The 26,643-nt window shown below is 43.8% G+C and overlaps 1 protein-coding gene across 26 annotated transcripts in view; it reads right to left on the reverse strand.

The window, feature by feature from the left end:
• Positions 1–26,643, reverse strand: part of CAMK2G (calcium/calmodulin dependent protein kinase II gamma) — a 118,013-nt gene continuing 91,370 nt past the window's right edge. Inside the window, exons 14-23 of one of the 26 annotated variants that reach the window (XM_063163788.1) lie at positions 19,901–19,933; positions 15,960–16,028; positions 14,314–14,358; positions 13,619–13,667; positions 11,460–11,573; positions 9,664–9,789; positions 7,139–7,214; positions 6,559–6,653; positions 5,268–5,496; positions 1–2,729 (exon numbers count right to left, since the gene is read on the reverse strand). In XM_063163788.1, coding sequence (XP_063019858.1) covers positions 2,666–2,729; positions 5,268–5,496; positions 6,559–6,653; positions 7,139–7,214; positions 9,664–9,789; positions 11,460–11,573; positions 13,619–13,667; positions 14,314–14,358; positions 15,960–16,028; positions 19,901–19,933 — 900 coding nt within the window. In that variant the 3' untranslated portion in view covers positions 1–2,665. Of the gene's footprint in view, positions 2,730–5,250; positions 5,497–6,558; positions 6,654–7,138; positions 7,215–9,663; positions 9,790–11,459; positions 11,574–13,618; positions 13,668–14,313; positions 14,359–15,959; positions 16,029–19,900; positions 19,934–26,643 lie in introns of all 26 variants that reach the window. The other 25 variants (XM_063163790.1, XM_063163789.1, XM_063163792.1 and 22 more) reach the window with 25 other exon arrangements.

Genomic DNA, 26,643 nt, shown 5'->3' on the forward strand with positions numbered 1-26,643 from the left:
TTTACACTGTTTAAATGTTATTTTATTAAATATCTTCAGTTCAAGGTTTCATTGTAACAAAGCTATGAAGGTTCTACCAACATTCAGACCAAACAAACAAACACTAGCTAACTGTAATTATTTCTATATCATGCAAAAATTCTGCATCAAATGCCTTCCATTTCCTGTTTAAAATGTGATATTTATAATATATATTATATAGATGCTTACATTAGCCCCATAAGAGAACATTAAGAATGCTAAAGGTGTACAGCTGTGTTTGATAATGGCCATACCAAGCTAAGGTTCTCATTAACTTAAAAGGAAACAAAACAAAAAAAAATCCAAAAGAGTTTGTCTCCAAGACTGTGCAAAAACAAAAAAACCCAACAGTTCTCTTCTTTTAATTTTTTTTTTCTGAAAGATGCATATACTTAATACAGAGGGTTCTCTTTTTTAACTATTAATAATTATCAGGTAAAGAGACAAGGAAGATCAGACCGAAAGAAGGCATGCATAATGTTTTGTATTTATCTTTTTTAAGTGGCATAACTGTAATCTGTTTGCTTTCTTTGTGGCTTAAAAAAAATTCTGAATGAAATATCAAGGCTTTTTACTTTTCCACTTCAGTCACTGTCTTAAAAATGTTTTGAAATAATAAAATCTAGTGTTTGCCCCCCCATGGGTTCAGTCCCCTCCTCACTCCTCCCCTGGGATAGCAAAAGGAGGAAGAAAAGGGTGTTTGCTCAAATAAACCTGGGAAGAGTGGATGGCCTTTTCCTTCATCAGTGGTCAGCTGATCTAATCCTGGTGTGGGATAGCACCTCTCCAATAAAGGGAGCAGAGCGTTATCTGCTGCAAAGTGACAGCTCCACTTTGTGCAACAGCTTTAATTGTCTGCCTTTTACTGAATAAGGATTAACATTGCAAATTCTCTTTCTTCTCTTCTATAGTCTGCTAAAAGATTGCCACACACTTAGTACGCTGTCACAGAAATAATTTTAACTCACTCTAGAGATCCAAAAAATTATTAGGGGTAGATAAATTCAGGTAAAAGCCCATTCCAACTTCTGCAAGTGATGCCTTCCCTTGGTCAAGACAAATCCCATCAGGTCTGCCAGAAAGGCCATTTTCTTCTTGGGGCTAGGCTCCCTCCTTGGTAAGGTCAACATAACACTCCCATATCTCCCACCCAATGAATAAAGGAACTGAACTCCTTTTGCAGCAAAGAAAAGAAAGGAAAATGAATTGGCCCAAAGGACAAACATCAGATCACGTGTTCATTCCCTTTCCCCTCTGCTTCATGAGGTATCCTCTAACACCAGAGGCAACATGGGGTGGGGGGTGGCCTGGAGTCCTTCAGCTACAGCTTTTGAGGTTCTGATCTGACAGTTTTCTGTGTTACAACATCACTGTAAAAAATAGAAAAATTATTCAAATAAACACTAGGAAACATGACACTTACAAACATCAGATGGGTTAGTGGTGGGGAGAAGCACCTGGCTGGGGCTGCTGGCTCCCACTGCTATTTTACTGGAGACCAACAAATCATACAGGAGGCCAGGTAACCCCTTTAATTCTACGGGTGCATATATTTCAGTATAAAAAACACACGCTATTTATGCCTCATATAGGAGTGTATGTGCAAGTTTTCATGAAGAACATAACACTAAGTTTTTTTTCTGCTTCCTAAGGAACATGTGTTCTGCAGCACTGTGGATCCCAACTACGCTACTAAAAAGAAAAAAAAAATAGAAAATCCCATACAAATACCTTCTTCCTCTAAAATCTCTGCTCTTAATGAAATATTTTTTTTTAAATTAAATAAGCTGGCTTCAAAACTCCATGTTTGTCCAGGTAGTGGCTGTTTCTAAAACCAGTATCACTAAAGAGCGAGCTTCTATTCAAGTTAATTAATTGGGTTAATAATGGGTTATTTAAACCCATTTTTAAATCCCTACTTCCATCTTTAGTTTTAAAACAACATTCCATTTTGTTTTATTTCTTAAAAAAAAAAAAAAAAAAAAAGGAAAAAAAAAAGAAAAGAAAAGTCTGTTTTGGGATCCAGCAGCCAAGCAACCAGGTCTCCATAGCGTTCTTGTTGTGCAGAAATCGAAGAAGAAACAGGCTGAAGTCAGACTGCTGGGCAACAGGAAGAGAAGCACCTCCTCTCTCTTGAACCCCAGTCTTCACACTGGCTCCTCTGGGGTCTCCTTGCCACCTCTCACCGACTGCAGCTGCAGCACAGCCCGACTGTGGTATCAACTTCCACATCGCTCTGCGGAGCACAGTTCAGCCATCCGCTGTTCAAGCCGCCTCCTTTCTTGCTCTCCTTCTCTCTTTCTCTCCTTCACTTTTGCTTTCCCCCTCACTTCATTTCTGAAAGATGTTCCGGCTGCTGCCACTTTCTTAGCCCTGGGGGAGGGGGCATGTTGGATAATCTGTCATTTATTTAGCATTATTCCTGTTTTTTTATTCTTTTATACAAACAACATGTCTTTTTTTTTTTTTTAGATTTAAAAACACCTTCGTACAGCAGAAACAGACACGATGGATCCATGGAAAACAACAGAAAGGCAGTGCCCGGAGCATCAGATGCATGCAGGGTTTCGTGCATTTGGCTGCTGCCTGTTTGTAATTTGTATTTATTTTTTAATGTCAAAACAGACATGACCATTGCTGTCACTCAGGCACTCCAGAGCTGCTTGCTAAGAAGATATTGCCCTCCAGCTGAGTATCTCCACAAGTTGCTGCAGTCAGGAAGAGGTAGTGTCCACCCAGAAAGGAGAGGGGAGAACAGGATGGAAGATGGAAGGAAATAAAGCCATATATTAGCTGCACACAATTAAAAAAAACCACATTTTCTACAGGTTATTTGGTGTAGGTAGAAACCCCTAACACAAGACAAACTGCGGCTCACGAGGAGACTTCTAAAGCTAAGAGGCACTCACTTCCCCTTCCAGGAGGCTGAGAGTGCCAGTAAAAATTAAGTAATTGCTACAATGTATTTCATGCTGCTTTGGACAGCCCTGAGCCCACCCTCTCATAGCCATGACCCAGAAGCTGAAGGAGTTTCCTAAGGAGCGCTCAAAAGCTCTGGTCCTAAGGAACATTTTCTGCCTCACTTTCCATTGGCTTTTGCCTTGAACGGAAAGATAATTATATTTTTGTTAGGGTTTTCATTTTTCAAATCGTCAGTGATTTTGTCTCTGAACTTACTTAATATTTAAACAAATGTACAAGCTTCTCCACAGTTTTGTGAAATTGTAGTCCTTGTGACTGCTTTTAGCAAAGGTCTTTCCTAGTTAACCCTCATGTGCCAAATTACTGGATTTATTTTGATCAGTTTTAAGTCTGGGGTCTGTTTAGCACTATCCTGTCATGAAAGTGTAGCCAAACTCTTTCTTCTACCATTTCTTAGTTTGCAAATCTTAGCAGAATCTCCCTTGTAAGTCTTCTCCCCACTTGGTTCCCACTCTCTCCTTACACAGAAGTCCTCTGATTATCAATATCAAACTTTTTTTCTGGCTGCAGTTTCCTTTTCAGATGATTTACCCAGAGCTGAACTCTGCCTTCCAGGTGAGAAGAAACCACTACTTTCTATTTAAGCATTCTTACTCACCTCATTCATTCTTCATCCTTAGCTTTCACTGCACATGGGATAACACTACTCCAAAATGATTCAGTGCATTCAGATGGGGGCTACCCACACTGACCCCATTTGTAATTGCTTGTGGGTATACCTCCTCCAGAACCCAGAAATGCATGCAAATACTTCAACTTCTATTAGTTTACAGGGTATTTTTAAATATTGTTTTAACCAACATTTTGTGGTTTGGAAATATTTTCTGCTCTGCAGTTTTCAGAAACCCTCCAGAACATACTTTTGGAGGGCTTCAGCATTTCCACAGCCAAGAAACATACCTCTTCTGCAGCAGACTTTCCATTCCTAAATTTCCTCAGAAGTCATAGGCATAGTCACTGAGCCATACTGATCTTTAATTTAATAATTTCTTCTGCATCATTTTTTGGACAGACATCTCTCTCAACATTTCTGTGATGAAATCTGACGCAAGTTTTTTTTTGTTTTCCTGCAAAGGCTTTTTCCTTCTCACTGCCTTACTCCCTGGAAATTCAGCTGATTTTCCAGCTCCCTTGAAGCTTCCCTGCTTCTGGTGCCCCCAACTGGCTTCTGCTTTTCAAATTCCATCTGTGACCTCTCCAGCTTGCTTGTGATAGTTCACATTCCTTCCCATTGCCTTCAGTAGGATTGAATCCCTCACAACACATGAATATAAACTGTTCCTGGCTTAGTACCAAGTTGTTCACAGAACTAGGACTCAAGTAGCAGCTATACTTGAGTGGTTCATCCTTAAATGACCACATAAAAAAAAGGTTGCCTCCCAGTTGGAAATGTTTGTTGTGTTTGCCCTTAAATAGAAAATACTTAGTAGAAAGGTCCTAAGATTAGGAAACTTTGGACTATAAAATGGATGTAACATGTATTTCAGCATAAAACAAAAGGATGCAGAAAGAGTTTGTACATCTACATTAAGGCAATAAACAAGAATGCCTTAATGCTGAAGAAGTAATTTGATCTGATGTCCTTCAGGAGCAAGCAACAATCATTTTGTCACGACATATTTTTGAGCCAAAGTTTCTTCCAATTATGAATTGTGGCAAGTTAATTGGGAGATATTTTAAATCCTCTGATATTACTGTTTCTTTAGATTCTTTTCCCCTCTGAGTTTTCTCAAGGTGGTACATTAAATACTTTTTACTTATCGGAAAATCAGTAGTAAAATTTATCCGAATAAACCCTTACCCCTTATGGCACAGAAATTGTTCTGTATGGACTCTACAATATCCTTTCTAGAAGATGACATAATCATCAAAAAAGTCCTCTGTAATGACCCCCAGCATCGAAAGGTAGATGTGAAAGGGCCAACCTGTGCACAGCATGAGATATTCTTCCTCTCTGCTCCAGACTAGCCATTTGTCCAAGCACAGACCTGAGCACCTGGGAGGAAGCACAGCTGCTACAAGGGTACCTATGCCCAGGAACAGCTGTCTGGCACATGACTCCCATTTGTCAGGAGTGGCAGATAACCGTACTGAGTCCAGAGGACAGGACTTAAAGGAACACCATCGACAAGCCAAAGTGTTCAGCCGTACAGACAGCTAAAGATGGTTCTCTGACAGCCAGCTAAACGGGCCTGAATGCTGAATTCCCACAGGGAGCAGCCTCAGCCGTGTGCGATGTACTCATACCCGTATGTGATCCTCACTGGAGAGGTGCTGCAGGAGCTCCAGAGCAGTGGTAGTGCACGTTGAGCCACTTGCCGTCGCGGCGGTGCCAGACGCGCGTCTCCTCGGACTGCGTGGTGCGGGGCCGGCCCTGCCCGTCGATGTACTGCGTCAGGCGGATGTAGGCGATGCACGCCGCGTCCTCCCCGATGACGTGCACGTGCGGGTTCAGGATGGTCGTGTGGATTGGCTTGCTGTTCTTCGACAGTACTGCCACGACATGCAAAACCATCGGGTTCTTTTACAGCTAAGGAGGAACAGCGTCCCACATTCTCCAACCTCTTCTATATTCTACTCACCTTTCACTGCATTCTGGAATACCACAAAAATTGGTCCTGCAATTTTTCAGGAAAAGGCCAAGCAATTCTTACCCCTATCAGCTCTTGTTCTCGCTACGAACTGTACACTTACTGCCACGAATCCCCTGGCCCCTTTGCCCCCACTTCCTCTGCTGCTGTGTTTTCAGTTATGGGGAAAGAACTTTCACTGACAGAATATCATTGCAAAGGAGTCAGTAATCAGGAGATCTTTAAGCTAGGACAGCATTAAATATGAACAAACCTCAGAGAAGTGTTAGAATCACTCCATAAATAGCCTGTTGAGAGAGACAAAGTCTCTGCATACTTAGAGAACTACATTTGCCCATACTAAGGACCTTGACCTAATCCCCAAAATAAAACAGATTGAACAGCTCAGGATTTAAATTTCAATTATCTCATCCTGTGGAGACATCCAGGAAGGGAGACAAATCCCATAGTATAAATGATAGCATTTCTCCCAACTCTTTCTTGCCCCAGACTGACAAGGTGACTCTTGTCTATGTAAAAGGTTCATTAGGTGTTAGAGAGCTGAAACCATCCAGGGAAAGTTCAAAGCAAAAGCATCTTTATGCCTGACCATTCAGTATGTCTACCCCAAACATACATGTTGCTTCCACCAAAATCTGACCATTTTTTCCATTTTCATATCAGTAAGAACTCCAGTGAGTCAAACTTTTAAAACTCCTGCAGTCTGTGCCAGGTACAAAACATTTCCACCTGGCAGATTGTATGCCTAGAGTGAAGGGATGTGGGGTTTAGAATTGAAATTGTTGCTGAACAGGCTTTTTGACAGAAAGGCTGCTGGCTTTTATGAATGCATCATAACCCAAGCACAATCAAGTTCCTGCTTACTCTGATAATCAGTAACAACAAGGCAAATTTTTCCTCCCCAAACGTGATATAAAGGAAGAGGGGAGAGAAAGGTGTTGGAGTTACCAATCTACCCACTCACAATTTTCAAAGTAAAACTTATGGAAATCCATTCCTTCAACCAGGTTCCCCAGTGCTTCGGGTTCAAATGAGGTCAAGCCAGGATCACAGATCTTTCTGCAAAGAAAAGCAGCACAGGTTTACAGCTTGCATTTGAGCCCAAGAACTATTCACACAGTGAAGTGCTGGTATGCCATTTGACTCACACCCTGTGTCCACCTAATTACATCTCCCTACTACAAGAAGTAAGTTCCTGAAGACTCAGCCCTACCATAACTCAAGGAGCCAACTAGATGGCATTTCACATGAAATAAATTTCTAGGTTACTGACTTTCCTTTTATTCTCTTTCTGCTCTTCTCGTTGCCCTCCCCTGCACTTTTCTTACAAACCTAGGACATTTTCCTATTGTTGCTCCTGTTGCTGTTTGCTACCTGACTTGATATTCATTTAGAGCTCTACTACTCCATCCTAACTGATGTAGGCCAAGAAGGATAAAACCTTTTACTATCCCTGACTGTGTGACAGCTCCTCATACCCAGGAGCGAGAGCATCACTTGCACACAAACTGATAAACAACCTGTCAGAAAGCATCTCTACTTACGTATAAGCCTCAAAATCTCCATTGTTGATGGCCTCTATCAGCTGCTCTGTTATCTTAATGATCTCTTGCTTACGCACTGTGAACAAGAAGAAAGAGCAATTTAGCTGTGCTGAAGAGTTCAGTAGAAATATGAGGCTAGTGGGTGCTTCCTACAAGCAATCTGTAGAGCACCATTAGTCTAGATCTCATAGGATGCTGCTCCCTGCATTCTGGAGATATGCAGTTAAGGCAGCCATCCACATCAGAGTAGGGGGGCAGTGGTATGAAAGGGAAATGGTGATCCCATAATGCAGGGAGAAAGGAAATAAAGAGACCATATTAATTTTCTTTTTTTTTTTTTTTTTCTTCTAGAAAGGTCTAAGGCACCAGAGGTGTCTCCTAAATGACAGCCAGAGCTGCTTCTGGGGAGTCTGACCAATGAATGCCAGTGGCCCCGCCCATGTGAAGTAGTTTGGCAGCTTAAGACGTGGAAAACCCTCACCACAGTAGCCATATACAAATGGCCACCACATAGATCAAGTCAATTGGAAAGAGTCTCCCAACAACTTGCCTATCACCATCATCAACACCTCAGCTATTGTGAATGCTGCAAACAAGCAACTGGGACATGTAGGGATGGCTTGTGCAAGCTAGAAGGATGACAGCAGCAGGATGGATGGGTGGGATGAGCAGGTCCTAGCTATGTCTGAGAGTGCACACTGTTCCTCAGGCAGTTACCTTCTGCCAATCCCTATGGCACAATTCTTTACAGCACTCTGACAGCACTGCCATTAAGCCAACCCAGCACACTGGACTTCAAGATGAATGAAGACAAGGGCTGTCTGTCTATTGTTGTTTGGGCCCCATGTGGCCAACACCTCTGCACTCTCTTCTCTTGCCCAGGCCCCATTCCCTCTGCAGTGCTCCATCATCCATGCTGATGTCCTGAATTAATAACATTTACAAAGTTTCTATTAGGTCTGTTAAACAACACAATTATATGACTACTGCGTGCACCATACCTATGCCTGAGCCTATATGCACATATCTCTTCAGCCTTCCCCACACCTGTAGGTAGACTCTTCTGCACATTATAAAGGCATTTAAGAGGTTCCCTAGCATTCTTTTCCATGTTATCAGATAATATACAATTCCTACCACTAGAAGTGCCATTCTTGTGCCCTTCAGCACCTAAAATATACATGTCTGAAATGGAACCAGTCCCATGACTGTTCTCCCTTTGGGCCCTGAATCAAATTGTGCTGGGACTTCTGGGAAGTCTCATATAAGCATCTTAGATGCCTATCATTAGAGGGATGGTGTTTAAATCAGGACCTACTGACCTACTACCCTTAGATGTTCAAGTCAGGGGAACTGAATTCCATCCTAAATGCCAGAAGATGCTACTCTGAACTGCTCCCCCCTTGCCCATGCACCTCATCCCACCACTGGTAAGTGCACCCAAAGAGCAACAAGATGATAATCTCACTGGCCATGAAAGATGTCCATACCCACTCTGGAAATCACTTAAGAGAATTTTACTACTGAGCCAGCCTCAGAAACCCCTCAGACAGGGGACATCTGGCTCATAACAATAAGTTGGCTGGTTTTACTATGCAGGCTGTATACACTTCCACATGTGAAAAGATATACACAGGGAATGGGTCAAAACGATACAGTGGGCTATATCTGTTGTTAAAAATGTCCTTACAAGCAAGTTGTCTGGGATAACTTTCACATGAAAAAGGGCTGCTTTTTGGACCTCCAAACCATGCACTACTCATGTCCAGAAGATGGAGTGCATGGCAAAGGCTGCATTTGGGATGAGTGAGGGAGTCTGCAATCCACAGTCACGGTGTGCTGGCTCATCTTAAGGAAATCTGCATTCCCTTCCGAGGCGCCTTGATGCAGTGCCATCAGGCCTGTCCTTCAACACTAGTCCATCCCATCCGACTGTGCTCGTCTCCTGGCTCTCACTACATGTCCCGAGCTAGAACCGGCACACGGGAGGTGACTGCTCTGTCGGAAGGACAGAGAGCCTCGGGATGTACAGGGGGCGGCACTGGCGCCTGCCGCTCCCGATGAATCCGCGGCTCCTCCAAACTGGCACGGCAGAGGCACAAGCGGGAGGCGACACGCACCAGCACGGCCATCAGGGTGGAGCGTGGCCCGCGGCTGCTCCACCCTGCTTTGTGCGAGACCAGGAGGCAGCCCCGCCGCAGCAGCTACACCGCCGGCCGGGGAGCGCTGCGGGCGCGTTCAGCGAGCCCCGTTCACGGCCGGGGCAGGGCTGGGGCCGGGCCGGGCCGGGCTGAGGGTGGCCCCGCTCCCCGCGCGTGGCGCCCCCCGGCGGCCGCCGCCGCTCCCCGCACCCGCTCCTGAGGCCGCGCCCCCGCCGGGCCCCATGGCGCCAGCTCCGAGCGCCCGGCCCCGGCCCGGGTCGGACGGGCGGGGTGAGGGACGGGGGAGAGAGGAGGGAACTCTACATCTAGGGTAACTAGCATGAGTTGCACTACTCCACTACTGCTACCCAGCTGCTAACTTACACGGTGCTCGGTTAAGTACAAAGGGAACTACTGGAGTTAGCAAAGGCTCCGACCGAGCACGCTCTAACTCCAATGTCTGCCCTGGGCTGTCCCAGGCATGGAGCTTCTCTTCACAAGACTGTGTAGCTGCAAAACAAATGTAAGCGTTAAAATAATAAACAGACAAAAATTAGAAAGTAAAATAAAAACCAACAAAGAAGTACAGACACACACAGCCCCAGCCCCGGTCAGCACACAGACACATCCACATCCCAATAACTTCTACCTGCTCTCCTGCCTCTGTCACATCACTTGGGCCACACACTGCTTGGCAGGGCCCACCCGGGCACTGGTGCAAAAAGCACAGCAGGAATTGCGCCTGGAGGAAGTTTGAGGGCGACCTAAATCAGTGGTCGGTGTAGTGACAGCAGCACAAGGGCAAGTACAAGATGGGGTTAAAGAAAGCAGGGATATCCAAACCACTGCACATCTCAACTTGGAGGGAAGTGAAGTGGGAGAACACTGACCCACTTGGCAGAGAGGTGATTCAGCACTCCTCAGTGTACCAAGCAGGGCCTTGCTATGAGCAAGAGGAAGGAATTAATAAGAGAGCAGTGATGGACAGCTCACAGCAAAAAGGACTTCAGAAGAGATAATTTCCCTTCTATTCTGGCTAGGCAAAACACCTTTCCTATTGCACCTTACAAACCAGCGGTCTGACATCCTTTGAGCTACTTCATACTTTGAGCTACTAACAGAGACACTCCAGCTGCTGCAGTATATGAGATACTGGGGCTGTATATAGAAAACCAGGGAAATACCATGGGAAGAGACAGAAGAGGACACACCTGGTTCTTCCTTCCTAGACTGACCTGAACAGAATCAAATATTCCAGATGCTCCCAGCTCACACTAAAGATCCTTCTACTATTGCTTTAAAGTCAGGCAGCTAGTACAGTATGTGTGTAGGAGAAAGGCTTTGAATTCCACCTAGATTTTCTCCAACCTAATAGCCTTTTTCATATGCATTTTTTGGAGTTTTTCAGCCACAGGCTCCTCTACAGAGCTAGCAAGTTCAGGAGCTATCAGGCAGAACTTACCATAACTCACAGACTAACCATAGTACCAGCTAACTGAGCTAAAGACAAGCACACAAAGTAAAGCTCATGACAGACAAATGCTCTTCACAGCCAACATTATCTCAGAATTTTCACTCAAAGCACCTGATAATGGATTAAAAAATGCTTTGGGGTCTTTTAGGACCACAGCCTCCCTTTCAAAGCACCTTAGTCTGAAAAAAAATTGTATTTGTTCCTTTGGTACTTCTGAGCATCATCCATGTCAGAAGTGCTCAGAAGTTCTGAGCAGTGTGACTGAATTCAGTCTCATGCATCCCCTCCATAAGCACATAAGCAGACCTGCACCACTGACCCCGTTTACCACAAGGAAAACTAAGAGACGCAGTGACTTCCCCAAGGAAACCCCAAAAGGCAGTGTCTCTGCACGGAACTCCACATCTCACCCAGATGAAAGCAAGGGAATGAAATTAGCTAGGATGAGGTTCTGGTTTTTGGCTGTTTTTTGGTTTTGTTTTTTTTTTTCAGAAAGGGAAGGAAATGTTTGGAAAATTTCAGTGTGCAAAGGAGGGTATTTTGCAGGAAGGGAGATGATTTCTTTGTATTCTGGAACACTGGAAATGGAAAATCAACACATTGGAAGGAAGTTGAGGAAAGGAAAAATCTTAGGTAAGGAGAAATGGGAAGGGTGGAGGAAGGGGTGAGAAAAAGATGCTGTGAAGCACTGCACCCCTGGACTTACTGGCTGAGAAACAGAGAGAAAGCTGGGACTGCATGGACTCAGTCTGTGTTTTGCTCTCACTGTGCCTCCGTCCTTCAAGCACTGAGCTGCCGTCCCCGGTGGAGAGAGGGGGAGCTAGCATGGCAGGGAATTAAAACACAAACACAAACAAAACACGCAAGTTCAGTAAATAAAAAAAGAGAAAGTAAATAGGAGAACATTAAAGAAACCACAATGCTGGGCACAAAACATGCAGGAGTATCCTCCAGGGCAAAGCCAAGTAGACAGCTCGACAACATGAACCTGCTGTGCAATTTAGAATGACACAAGGGCAGGGGGGCGGAGGAAGAACAAGACACGCACTGCCTTTAGCCTCACCACACTGGAAACAACATATCCCTGAGGCAACTGCCGCTGATGGATAAAGATAAAGTCCCCTACAGCACAGCAGAGCTGATCTGTGTATCCTGGTGGCTATTTAAAACAAGAAGCTAGCAGAGGAACTGCACAAACACTTCCCTTTTCTGAGAGTCATGGCTATGCAGAACACTGAGAACTTCAACACTCCCAAACCTTTTGGTCTACTTAGTTTTGCCCAAGTACTTGCTTATCTTAAAATGTGGAGGGGCAGGAATGGAAAAAGAACACTGGCGAACACAGCTACACTTAAAACTGGAGGACTAAAATTACCAGAGCTGGCCACAGTACAAACCACTAGTGTGCAAACTCTTTCCCTCCCAATCACCATTCAAATGCTCCCTTCTATTAAATAATAACAAAATTTTCTAACCTCTGCCAAAAAAAACCAAAACACAGTTTTGATCTGTAGCAATGTAGCCATATACAACTCTGTACACTGACCAGCTGCCTTCCTTCCTACCCACCTTCTGTTGCAGTCCTAGACTTCCTTTCCTTGCAGCATTTGTATTCCTGACTTACAACACCCATTGGCTCAGTCAGCTCAACCATGGAACCTCTCCAGAATAAAAAGTGCCACAGGAGACAAGGTTCTGGACAAATACCCGTTCTGGATGGCTATCCAGAAGAGCTGATAAATCAAATTTATAACTGCACTATAAAACCCATCCAGTTCCCGTCACTCAAAGCTAGATTCCTAACCCACAGCTTACTCTTTGGCAAAAAGGTGGGAGCTAGAACACTGTCCTCTAATGAGGCCAGGTCTTATCTCAAACAATCTCTATTGCAGAGCTCATTCACTCACTGGCATGTGTTTCTGCTCCCTGTGGTTCCGCAAAAGAGCAGCCAGCAGCTTGTGACAAGCCACAGGAAAAGCATCAGGAATTAGCCCACTGACAGAGGTGACATTGCTGCTACATCACAGGGTCAGCACTGATTTTTCCCTGGATATGTAACTCAGATAAACTACACAGAGAATGAGAATACCTCTGCCTCAAAATGCAAGTTGTTAACACATTTGTCTCAGAATGCAAACTACCTTCACCCATCTCAAACTTGTTTATTCAGGAAGATGTCTGCTCATCCTTCATTAGGCAGGTTAGGCAAAAGATAGCTGCTCAAACAACATGAGCAGATATGGAACTTGGAGCTCCTTCATTTCAGAGGTTTACAAGCACAGGATATTTATGATATGGTCACTGAAAGATATGAAATCTCTTCTCTCTACAGTAGAGGCCTCTCCCTCTACTGATATCTCAGTCAAGGACAACAGGCTGAGAATGATCTTCATCTTAAAAAAAAACAGACCCAAAGAGAAAAAATAACAAGGAAAGTCATTACACGTCACGGAAGATATTCCCAGAAAGGGGTGAAAAGGGAGTCTGAGTAGTAACAGAGAGATTTCAACTCTCTGCAATCTACAGGGAAGCAGAAAAACACAAGCAGAGTTCAAACCTCAAGGGACTGGTAGGGATTTTCCACACCTAGAAATGGACTGGAGATGAACAGATTATGATATATGCAAGAAAAGAATTCCAACTCTGAGACAAAAACAAATTAGCTCAGTGTTTATATACCACAGAGGCCAAGTCAGACGGTTCCCCAATGCATGGTCCCACTGTGACAGGAATGACAGCGTCATGGCGCATTTATGAACTGAGTCAGACACAGAAATCTGGGAAGCTAGTTCAAGGCAATGACTGAATCTCTAGAATCCCTTGCCTACACTTAGCTGTATTAGAAATTACAGGCAAAATACCTACCTTTCAGATCCTCATCTTCAGTTGTGGTGTTACAGCTCTCTGTGGAACCCTGCACGGCAGAAGAGAGCATTACCAGGCATCAGCAGTTGGGAGAATGAGCAAATAGTTTGATTTCTTTGTGAAGAAAGATGGGGAAAAGCACAAAAACGTTTGCAGGGATGGAAGGGAGAGTATGATACAAGGAAGATTTGAATGTTAGCAGGCCAAATACAAAGCATAACATAACAGCATCTCTGCTCAGCTTTTGCATGTTTGAGCTCTTAACCCAGAACTTTTACTAGTGTGGAAGTTACCAAACTCTGTCCAATTAAATCTAATGATAGTTGCTTCTGTTTGGAAGAATAGCCACAAGAAGCTAAAGAAGGGCTCCTAGACTTTCTCAGAGGAAGTGTCCATTTGTAGAATTAAAAAAAAAAATTGCCTAAGTGCCTATATCTCCTCTTCCATCCCACATATGAAAGAGTGGTGGTTATACACCATAATAGGAAAGACGTGTTACTATCTGAACAGTTGATTTTACTCAGCCTCTTCCAGAGATCCACAGCCATATAACACAACCCTCCTAGTCTATTGTCAGCAGTATTCAGGAGCATGCTACAAACCAGATATAGGAAAAGTAGAAACTGAATTAAGACACATGAAGACAGGAACAAGAGAGAAGCAGAGGTTTTTCTAACAACACTCCCATCCCTTACCTTTATGCCATCTGTAGCATTATGGACAACAGTTGTTTGAGGCTCCTAGGAAAGGATGGAAGAATCATTAAACTCTAGTTCCAAAGCATTCTCTAATTTACTTTCACTCCCCAGCAAGTGGAGAAAAGGAGACTGACATTAAAAAAAGTCAAATCAAACCACAAACTCCAAACAGCACACATGTGCCTGCGTGCGTGCGCACACACTTCCTGCACAGGTTTCATTAAGAGAGAGGCTGCACTAAAGCTACAGTCACAAGGAGACAAAGCCCCCAGCTTCCCTGCAACTGCCCCTAATTCCCAATTCCCTGCCAGTCAACCAGGCTGCCACAGACACCAGGAGGCAACCAAGCAGCCAGTCTGCACCGTCTGCAGCCATTCATGAGGTAATAACCCCTCCGCAGCATCCTCACTCGAAAATGCTTCAGAAGAGGAAAGGGGAAGGAAAGGATAATACTGGGCTGGGGCCTTTGTCTCCCAGTTTTTTGGAAAGGTTGCTGGGTATTTTACCCTAAAAAAAGGACATTCATAATTTTCATAATAAAAATAGGATGAGCCAAGACCACCTCAATGCCTCTTAGAGAGGAGTTGCTAAGGAACTGTGAAAAAAGGCACATTTTTCTAAAAGCCTCTGAAATGAGCTCCAATTTCAATAATAACCATATTTAATAATTTAGAAAGGATCTCTCCATATCAAAAACATAATAAAAAAGCTAGTGAAAGGAAAGCAGAAAATTATGAAGTGTCCCAAGAATCCTTCATTCTACAACAAAAAAAACCCCACACCAAATCCCACCCTCCCATGCCCCAAAAATGCCAAATCCAGCTCTCCAGAGACAGACAACAAAGAGCAGCTACCAGGCCTATGGGTGCTAACTAGCTCCTGCACTCATCCCTTCATTACCAGGACAAGACTTCAGGATCTTGCACCATCTCCTCCCACTGCTGTTGTTGCTGGGTGGCTCAGCAAGGGCATCAGGGACAGTGCTGGGCAGTGCTGCACACTCTCCCATCTGCCTCTGCCACCCGCTGCCCTGCTGCCTGGTTCCATGGGTACTGAGGCAGGCCACACACCCAAGCTGTGCCATTCAATGGACTTGGCACTGGCACTGTGCTGGCACTGCAGAGCTTGCACACAGGCCAAACAGAAAGTGCCAGCCCAGCAAGTCAGTGAGCTGCAGGAGATCAGCCACTCAACTGAGCAGGCCAAATAGGCCAGCAAAGGATTCTTCTAAAAACCCTTTGTCTGCCCTTTCCTCTCTGTGTCCTGAAGTCCATCCTCCATTTCCTAAGTGTTGGAGAGTGGATGGAGCTTGACACTCTCTTCTTCAAAACCATCCTCCCCAAAGCCAGCAGGAACAGTTGAACGGGACACACAGAACTATACAGGGGTGGCACACGGGGAAGTCCAGGCAAGCTGCGATCCCCACATCCAACCACAGCTCTGCTCAGCACCCCCATCCCAAAGCCTGTGAGGCTGTGATCAGCCCCCACAGCAGCACAGGGACACAGACAGACCGAAGCCAAAACATAAGCTGAAACAGAGTGGCACAAGCAGCACTCGGGAAGGGATTTGGGAGGAGAAGGGGAGAGGATAGAATCAAAATTAAACCAAACAGGGAAAAAAATAGTGGTTGGGGAAGATACCATGGACGTCTGCACTGGGGGTGTTTCTTTTGCAGTGCTTACTATACTGGTTTTGTTGTTGCTCTGTGGCTGAGACAGAAAAACATGGTTTTAGTTTCCATGCTGGGCAGCAGAGGCAGCAAGAAAATGACAGTATTGCTTCAACCCCCACCATCTCTCCTCAGACCCGACCCTCCCCACAATCTCAGTCACCAAGAAGAGGGAGGAAGGAGGAGTGCTGCCCCAGTTGCTGGACATCATCCTTCCCTCAGAGGCAATAGAAGTTGTAAGGGGTGTACCAAAATTCAAATGCTAATGGACTGCTAGAACTATAAGGAAGGAAAACAGAAGGCAAAAAGGCAGCAGCCCAAAGGGGTGGGGAGAATCCTGCAATGAGCGCTAACAAAAAAAATCTGGTGAAGGAAAATGAGACATGGCAGCTGTCCTGAGAGAAAGAGACTACAAAAGTGAGAAACACACAGTAGTCATGGTCTCAAACAGGGCACAACTGGGAGTCAAGTCTGAGGTGTCCCAAAGTGTACAGAAACAGTTCTAGGTGAGAGTTCCAGAGAATCTATTGAGCCAAGTAAAAGTGTGGTGAGCCTAGAAAAGGTAGAGAAAAAGTAATGTATGATATGTTGTATCCCTGTTGTAACCTGAACAAAGAGACTTCAGGACCAAAATATTGAAAGGAATGGGACTGGGACATAAGGAAAAGGCCATATAGGTTCCACAAGTAGGAAGTTCTCTGGATGATGCCCAGCAGCTTTTCATCTTTCCCCTCTTCAGACTCTCTTGTAGCTGTGGCAGAAGAATAAAATCTGCATTTTCTGCATTCATACAGCACAACAGTGAGGCCATCACCAGCTTGCTGAAAAGAATCATCCCATTGGGTCACGTATGTCAGGAATGAAGCAAGTCTATGTTTGTAGGAAGCCAAACCTATGCATAAGTACAGGGTTCCTGGCCCACAAATCCAGCCCACGTGTGACCCCCACACCAGGCTACGTCTCTTTTGCCTCTGAACGCCAGCAGCAAGGTCAAATTTGTCTCTGCAGGAGCCTCACTCACACTCCTCAGTTTACAGATCAGGGCACCTGATGGGAGCTCACAGCAGTGTGCCCCCATTGCAGTGGGTCTCCATCCCACTCAGGGAGTGCAAACTCATACTGCAAAACATCAGGCCCTCATCACCACACCACAAACACCACAAAGAATCGAAAAGTGAAATGCTAAGCTGGAAAACATCTGCCAAAGGTATAATTATGTCAACCAGTGACAGATCTTATAAGACTGAGACTTAACAAACACCTACTAATTCAGCTTTTCTTCACAAGCAACAGGTCTTGGCTTAACCATCCATTTTGGAGAGGGAGAGAGGAGAAACAAAAGAGGAATATGGGGCACATGGAGGGGGGAGGAAGTACAAGAAAGAGAGGCAGAAATTAACTCTTTAGAAGTCTCTGGGAAAAAACCCCAAACATTTACACTCAAACTCCAACCTAAGAAAGGAGAAATACCACAGAAATTATGGTTTGTTGCCTCTTTCTATACATCCCTGCATTGTTCTAAGACTCTGGCCTTCCAAGAGTTTTGTTTCATGCATGTCTTTCCAGCCTGATGGCAGAAGAGATGACAGCTCAGTGTAGATGTCAAAGAGACAGATCAACCTGAAAAAGTTAATCCCAAGCTATTTTATGGCACAAACTTCTGACAATGGTCCACCTCTCCACACAGCACTGAGGCTCTTGTACTTCTTCAGCAACAGTCAACCTAATGCAGAGATCTATCTTCCAAACCTCTTCCAGTGAGAGGAAGGTAACCCATTTTTCTTAGCCCACTGGGATAAGAAGACAAAATTAGCACGGAAGAGCTATACAAAAATAACTCCACTGTTTTGGAAGGCTTTATAACTAAAAGGCCAAATGAGAAAAAAAGCCAACGAAACAACCAAAACCTAAACAAACATCCACGAAGCCACTGTTCCAAATAAAAAGTTGACAACAGCCTGCTAGGAGTGTTATGTTGCCTTATAAAGTGCAAAGCCCCACATACTCAAAGCACACAGCCTACCCTCCAGTCTGCACTGAGCACCCAGCTCACCCACAATATTCTTCCCCATCCAGTGGGCTGAAGACAAGCAAGTTTGCCAGTCCAGAATTGGACAGCATTTTACTGCAGGATAGTGTCCCAATGAAATTGGAGGCAGCTTAGCCTGCATGTTTTTCACAGCTCTTTCTGAGGTGAAGGAAGGTATCTGACATATTGAGCCTCCTGCACACACTGACATCCTGTGGCCATCTCACCATGTGCTCTTCCCTGGAACAAGCCAGCCTTTCCTTCCCAGGGGTGCAGGCAGCACAGCCAACTCTTACCCCTCCTTCCCCCCTGCTGCCAGCCAACATCAGTCACTGGCCAGGGTACAATCCTTGGTAATTCTGTACAACTCAAGCTAAAAGAGGCCCATTCACCTAAAAAAGGTGCTAGGTCCTTCTGAAGATCTGTAACACAATTTGTTTTGGCACAGCAGTTGGCAACATTTCCTGAGCTCAACAAGAGACAGACAGACAGACAGGCACGAGCAACACAGAGGGTGCAAGAGAAAGAAAACAGACCAGTGCTCATATCGTAGGGACACACACACATAGCCAACTAAAAGAAACTACCAATACATGGGCTGTGTCTGGTTATTCAGCCACTTTCACTGCTTCCATGTTTTCAGAGGCTGATGCTTACATGGTTTACATATCCCAACTGCTTTAAAACAATATGCAAAGGAAATTTAAGCATTGCTGGCAGTAGGCAAATTTAAGTATTGCTGGCAGTAGGAAAATTTAAGTATTGCTGGCAGAAGGGCAAGAAAGGCAAAGTGAACTTCTGTCCCGCATAAAGGCAGGGCTGGTGAAAAGTTAGTCACTCACTTCAGATTTTCAAAGCAGTACTTTGGGATTACTTTTTTTGTGGGTTTTTAAAACACAGTTTTAAGGTGTCATTGAAGGAGGAAGAGGAGAAATATCTTCCAGGTAGTAATGCAAAAACAATTATTCTGCTGTCTTAGTACTGTAACATGCCCATCTCTATCTGAAATGGGAGAAATTCTTTCTGTTATTTTTCTGTGCATAGGAGATAATAAAATAACTAATTCTTGTCCTTTGGTTGCTGTTCATATCTTGGTGTCAAAGTGTGTCATTGGGCTGTGTATGACTTCTGACAATATGACACTGGCCAATTTCCTCTTTGAACCCTTGAGAGTGGATTTGACTATTTTTTTAACAAATTCTATAAATGTCAAACACCTTGATGGATGAAAAAGGAAATGAACAGGACAGGGGGGCAGTTACTGGGTATTTGGTCATGCTGGGATACATAAACAAGATCAGGACAAAAGGAAGTTTTGGATTATAAAGGCTCTGAACAAACCTTTTCAGTAAGTATGCTAAAAAAAGAAGTGACCAGGCAGCTCTGAGCTGCGCAGTGGTGCTGTGCCCACACATTTCATCTGAACAGTGGAGCCCCATCAGTCTCTGCCACATTTGGAGTGACTCCCAGTTTGTTCTACACTGCAAGACTCCTATCAAGGATGGCACCACCAACACCAGGCAAAGCACCTGTTCCTCTTTTTGGCACCTCTGCAACAGAATGACAAAGCCTCCTGTCCAGGAAGGCACACACCTGCTCTGCTGAGCCCAGGAGACCACTGTCTTTTTTCATTTCACACTCAGAGCAGGCAAAGTCAAACTGAGTTGCCAGCAGCTGGATTTTCTGCACAAAATGGGAGCTGAATGTGGCCAGAGGATCACAGAGCCCTTTTTGTGAGGACATGGACCCCTGGGTGCACACTGACCCCCCTGGCCACCCCCTGGCACGGACATGCTATGTAGGGTGATGAGCACAAGCCGAGCGTGCATGGCATGGAGAATGGCGGAGGCACGAATCGCAGGCAGCTTACGGGAGGTGCTCACCATCAAATGCACACTGGAGCTCGACTTCCTTTTCTGGACACATCATTGAGAGAGGGAAAGAGAAGGGAAGAGAGGAGATGAGAAGAAAAGCACAGAAAGTATTCACACATTAGTGTGCCAGCAAGGGCCCCCCTGCCAATAATGCTCCCCTGAGGCAGGTATAAGCAGCAGCAGAAATGCACAGACACGGAAAAAAGGAACAGAGAGAAAAGTCACCATTAAAGCACACAACTACACACCAGAGGAAAGGGCAGGGCTGAAGACCCCCATCTCCTCAAACACTGAGGTCAGAATATAGGTGCCCCACACACTGATATAAGGGGAGAAGAAGAGAGAGCAATATATGTGCACAAGATATGGGATACAAGGGGGTGTCTCTCTGTGTGCTCCCACCTCTGAAAACGGGGCAGCTCCCCCAGCCAAACTTAAGAGGTAAACAGAAACCCCCTGTGTGTTCACATTTGGAGAATGCAGAGTGTGTTTGCAACTCAAATTAGAGAGCAGAGAGGAGGCCACAACAGAAAGGCACACACAGGGACTAAAGAAAGAAGAGGGAACTTGTGTGTATAGCATGGGGAGGAGAAAGGCTCCCTCATATCAAATTTGGGCTTGATTGGAGAGGTAATGCTCAAACAAGTAAGACAGAAGCACTCAACAGCCAGAGCACTTTGCACTTTCAGATATTGGGAGAAGAACAAACAGGTTCAAACACTACTCAACCTTCTTGGACTCTACTCTTGTTTAATGGCATTTTCAGTCATCTTCAAAAACACCCTCACACCAAATTGCACTCTCCAGTAAATGAGGCTCAGCATGCAGTTCCTTCCTTTTTCACTAAACTCTTGGAGTCATCCAGTTCAAGCTGAGCCTGGCAGGTCATTCAGCATTACAATGTTATTCCTTCCCCTTGCTGTCTCCATGTACATTCTGCATCTGCCCTCCTCCTTTGGTACTATCTAGGCTATTTCTCTGCTGCTTACTACAGTCTAGCCCACAGAGTGGTATAGCAGAGCACACCTCATGCCAGACAAAACCCACGATGGTGTGGGCTCAGTTCTGTAGCTCTGGACTCCTGCACACTACCACAGCACCCCCTGGAGCAGCCTGCGAGCACAGAACAGGCCATGGAGCTGTGGCTCCCCACTTCATACACTTACTGAGCCTTCCCAGCTCTTACCTTGAATATTGCCTTCATCCCTGCTGTCCTCACATCAGAGCTCAAGCACACACACACACTGGCATGTGTTTGAAAGCAGAAGTGCCCATGTTCACCTCATACCCAGAACCCCATTCCTAATCACACCATACACAGTCACATAGGCACTGCATGAACAGGCTCAAACTGGCAAAGCTTCTGCCTCATCTGATCTTTAATTCCAGAACAGACTCTGATCTGTTCACCATTTGGCTCACAGATCTTCCATTTCATGGAGGCACAACACAGGGCTTGCCATTACATGGTGTACAAATTTGTGTTTCCTCTCATTTCTTTCAGGACAATTTAGCTTCTCCACAGGCTTTTCCTCAAGCTAGAACTAAAATAGCATCTACTACCAGTGCATGAATATAATTCTTAGTCTGCCATCAATGCAGAGAAATCCTTGTACCCCATCTCAACAGGGAATTTGTGGAAATTCACAACAATGGAAAACTACTGGTTTTACTTTTAATGCATCCTGTAAGTTGCAGCAGACAAAAAGGAACTATATGGATACTGAGGTAAACCTGTCCCTAAGAAAGACAATCTCATTTGAAATTCATACAGACTTCCAGTAAGTTACAAAAGAAAAAAGGGACAGAAAATGTTAAGATACAAGCATAAGGTTCAATAGGAAAAGAATCAACTAAACCACGTGGAAAACAAACACCCTCCTACACAGAGGCACAAGCAAACACTGACACAGGAGGAAACAGAACCCTCTGCAGATCAGAATTTAATCAGAGTACAAGTTAAATTTAACACAGTGTTAGTCTATTACAAGGCATGGTGTAGTGCAGAAATCCCAGAAAGGACATTATTCCTGGGTACTATAATAACACAGGGAAGAAAAGCTAGGTTGGCAGTATGAGAAGGGCAGGGAGTGAGGTCTGTGTTATGACTAGAGCATCAAAGTACTACTAAAACACAAGACAGGTTAGATAATGCCAACATGAGACAGTGGCAGGAAGTGCTAAAGCATCAAAATTTATTTAGTCAAATCATACACAAGGAAGTACTAAACCATATCAATCTCCCAGTACATCTTAACAGCTGCATCAGAACCATCTATTGTTACTTTCCCAAGGTGACTAGCTGAGTGAGCAAAGCTTTTTGTTCTTCTTCTCATGTGACTGCAACTTAGCAAAGTAAATAAGATAACAGAGGTTTAGTTATAGAGTTCTCTTTCCCTTCTATAACACAAAACCCTCTAAGAACTATTAGGCAGGGCAGAGATGTCCCAGGGAATGAAAAACTTGTTAAAGGCAGACACAGCCTATGGTAAAGCACCTCACTGATCACTTTAAGGGTTTCCCTACACCTGAGTGACAAAACATTCTCCCTAAGCACTACAGACAACAAACCTAGGGATGAATGTTTGTTACAGTTCTATTTTTACTAAGTGTGTGAATTTTAGGTGTTCATCTCTCAAAGAGGAGCAGATTCTCTACAGTGAAATATAAGAAACAGTCTTGCTTTAGGTAGTAATCAACAGAAGTCAGCAGGTGACAGAAGATAATCTGAAGAATCACTTTCTCTTCAGCATGGCAGCAATACTAGAAATGGTGAGTGTAAATCATTCCATAGCTCATACTCACATACTAAAACATACTAAAATAAGCAGAGTGATTCCAAGCAAGGTCCCATTCACAGTCCCAGGAACTTAACATGGCTATGTTATTTTTATGACAGCTTTCTGTGTTTCCATCTTCTACATGCAGTTGTCCCCCAGTCTAATACTGGCAGTATTTATGTTAAAATATCATGCTTGCAGCAACTCACATTCCTATGGAGAACACAGTCATTTTAGAACTTAAGGTAGGAAAAAAATGCTGAACTAAAGGCAGATCATCATAGTGAGAGTCATCTTGAACCAGCAAATTTGAGGTCCTATTTTCTACTTCTGCTTCAGCCCTTTTGTGTGATGCTGAGCAAATCATTTAATCTTTGTCAATCCATCTTCTCTCTTGCCCTTTTGTCAGCTTGTCTATTTAAATTGTAAGCTAAGAGGCAGGGATTTTCTGCTTAGCCACCACTAGCTAAGCACACTGGACCCTTGATCTCAGTTGGTGTTTCCAGGCATTACAACAATGCAGTGAAAAAAATGACTGCCTCAAAGATGGGTATAATGTGCTACTGGATGTCAGCACTTAAACAGATCTAAAGCACTCCCCAGGTGTCTTGCATAACACAGTTCAGCACAAAACTCTGCTGCTCAGATGAACTTGGGCTCTCCCTGTTTAGCTTCACCATAAACAATCAGTTATACTTTAAACAGTATGGCTTTAAGATTATAACCAGTCCAGATACAGAGATAGGAGCATTAACTCCTGTTGGTCACTGTGTGAATGTTACTTGACCCTTGCAGATTTCATAGGTTGCTTTACCTTGCTACTGTGCCTTCTCTTTTAAGGCATGCTTTCACCAACTGCTTCCCAGTAGCCATGCCAATTTACAGAGCATCCTTCCTTCCCCACATACTCTTTACTGGGCAAAGGGCAGGGAAAGTGGTACACATCAGGCATAAAATGTACACTTACTGCAATATTTCTTACAAACAGCAGAACAAATGGTATTTGATATCTCTTTGCAGTTATGTAACATATAGGGCAGATTTTAGAACATTAACCTTGTTAAACCAAATGAATGGATTTTTCCTCTTTCAGTCAAGTTCTCTTTTCAGCTGTGCTATTCAGCTTTTACTGGGAAAGAAAACAGAGTGCATGTGGCAGAAAGACAAGGCAGAAAATCAACTGCCTTGGCAGAGCATTGCAAGTGAATGCTGTTAAAATCTCCCGCATCCCACAGCATGCTCCACAATTTACTATCTACATAGTGTTACAGTGGGCCTGAAGAACATTATTGATATAATTTTGTAAATTGTAGTCACAAACCCAAGTGGTCAAAAGAAAGAAAAAAACAAACTGACAAAGAGCTTAGAGAAGGATCAATTAAAAAATAATTACCATTACATGCTTAACTGAAAATAAGACTTTGTGCATTAAAAAATTCCGACTATAGAAATGGGTCTTACAAGCCCTGCTAGAACTGGTAATACACACAACCTCTCACACCAGGAGGAAGTGAAATACCCCTTTGGAAAAAAGGGAACATGATTCTTTGAAGTGCTACCCAGAGACAAAAAAAAATCAGCAGTAGGACTGTAACACTCACTACAGGGAGCCCAGACCCTGACAAGCTTAGAGGAAGGACACTCAGAATAAAGTGTCCTTAATCTTCATCCAGGTGTTTACCACAGCCCACTCCTTAACCCCTCTCACCTTGCAGCAGATGGCAACTCCACATAACAGTCATAAAGGGGAGCAAGAAAGCAAATAAATCTGGTTTGAAATATCTAAAGTAAATTTTTTAATGGTAGATGCATAATGTTGCTCATAAATTTAGAATCTTAAAAAAATACCTGGGACCTACAGAGATGACCACAAGATAGGTGGTATCTTACAGGGGCTCTGCAACTCGTCACTCAGTATCTTCTAGGCTCACTTTCTGGATTTGAAAGCAGAAAACCATATTCCTTGGGGAGAAAACTTGGCCCTTCGTGCTGCAATTCCAACAGCTTGGATCCAAATTCTGCTTGAAGAAAGTGAGTGCAGCACTACAAAGGTTTGGTGAGCAGGCAGAATTTAAGATTCAAGGCAGTTTAAATCATTTATTATTTAAGATAATGGAAAAGTTCTCAAGTGCCAAGCTGATGAAATATCTACCAATTAGCAGAATTAGTACTTGAAATAGAAGCAAAATAACAGTGCAAAATAAAAACCAGGAATGCTTCAAATAAAATTTGGAAAGGAATTTGCTAGAGGAGGCAGTCATATCTATGGAAATTTATCAAAACAACCCGTGTGGACACACGAGTATTGGAATTTTAAAAAAGAGCTTCTTTCCTGTCTTCCCCTCCTGATTTAAACTTCTCCCACTGCCTTCCAAAATGGTCTGATCCAAGTAAAATGCATGCATCCTCATTGCTCTAGTGCTAAACTGTCTTCAGCAAAGGATTTGAGCCTATTGCTAGAGAAACAATAATCGTTTTGTTTTAGTATCAGCTCAACACAACTCACAGTAGATGCTCCTATCACCATGTATGACTATCAAATCATTCCTCTCTCATTTATGCTAAGTCAGCAAGTACATGCTGTACCTTGCATCAGAAATTCACCAACACACATTTTCATGGAGTTATTTGGAATAAAACTTGAGAAAGATGTGTATGTCTCACTCAAGCTTGTGTAATACTATGTAATAGAAATTTCTACTATCCCTGTCAAACAATGTGGAATTCTAGCACAGTCAGCTCTGAATGCCAGCCAAAAAAAGGGAAAGCTACCTTGAACAGAAAATAAATAAACACAAACTGGTGGTGCTTTTTCCTCAATGTCTTTAAAGCCATTAAGTTTTTCACTAGTGTAATAATCTATTTGTGGAAGAAATACCCTTTCAATTCTTATCTACTTTGTGGATATCTGTGACAACAGTCTTATAGTGCACAGTCACCCTGGATCAGATAAAACCAATGAAGAAACTGAAACATATTTCCTCTCAAATCTTCATAAAGAGTTGATTTCTGAGAAGGTTGTAAGAGACAAACAGAAAACTCTACAATCAAACCAGTCTTCTTATCTGGAGGAAACATGAGAAACAGCCTAACCAGATGGCATGTGGTCAGCAGCAGACTCCAGTTAGAAGTACAGCATGTAGTGCTTGTTCTAAACCTACACCGGATGTAGAATAATTTATATAGGAAGTGGGAGTGAAAAGGATACCACAAAACCTGAAAATCTGGTTGGTGTTCAAGCCATGGTATTTGTGCTCTGCACTACTGCAATGGGCAGAAAATCATTGTTTGGCACAAGTAACACCAGATGCTGTTACCTCAACCAGACACTGGCACAAGTCATTTGTCAGAACTGTACAGGATGAGAAAGTGTGGGGAGCTAAAATTACACGTTCCCTGCATAAGGAGCAACATGTGACAAGTATGCTGGTCACAATGGTGAGGCCACCAACCAGACAGTGACCAGCACAAAGATTGTCCTCAGCAGTCCATGGGCCAGTACTGCTCCAACAAGCAAACAGACATGGTAGAAGACTACACTTCAAATGGGATGCAGTGCCCATTGCAGTAGGGCAAAGAAAAAGATAAGCAGGTAGACACAGAAATCCTAAAACAGAAGTGTTAAGGATGTCCTACTAACACACACAGAGCATTATGTATTCTCTGTCTTGTCCAGGCTTAGCTTGGGGGAAAAAAACTTGTACTTTTAAAAGTCTATATTACTGAGCAGAAGAGTAACTCAAACAGGAGCTTTAATAAGAAACACATTATTTATTTCTGAGTTTTAACACTTACAGAAATGAGGACTCAAAATCCATACCTTAAGATAGACAGCACTTAGGGAAAATGGGAAGCTGAAAAACCTCTCCTGGGGGCCCTCAGCCCAGGGTGAACACGAGCAATGCACCTCATGGACAACACCGAGGCTCACTCTGCAAAGCCAGACTGCTGTAACCCTTTGGAGGGAGGAAG

This window comes from Melospiza melodia, chromosome 9, assembly GCF_035770615.1.
Source record: "Melospiza melodia melodia isolate bMelMel2 chromosome 9, bMelMel2.pri, whole genome shotgun sequence".
NCBI classification, from domain to species: domain Eukaryota; kingdom Metazoa; phylum Chordata; class Aves; order Passeriformes; family Passerellidae; genus Melospiza; species Melospiza melodia.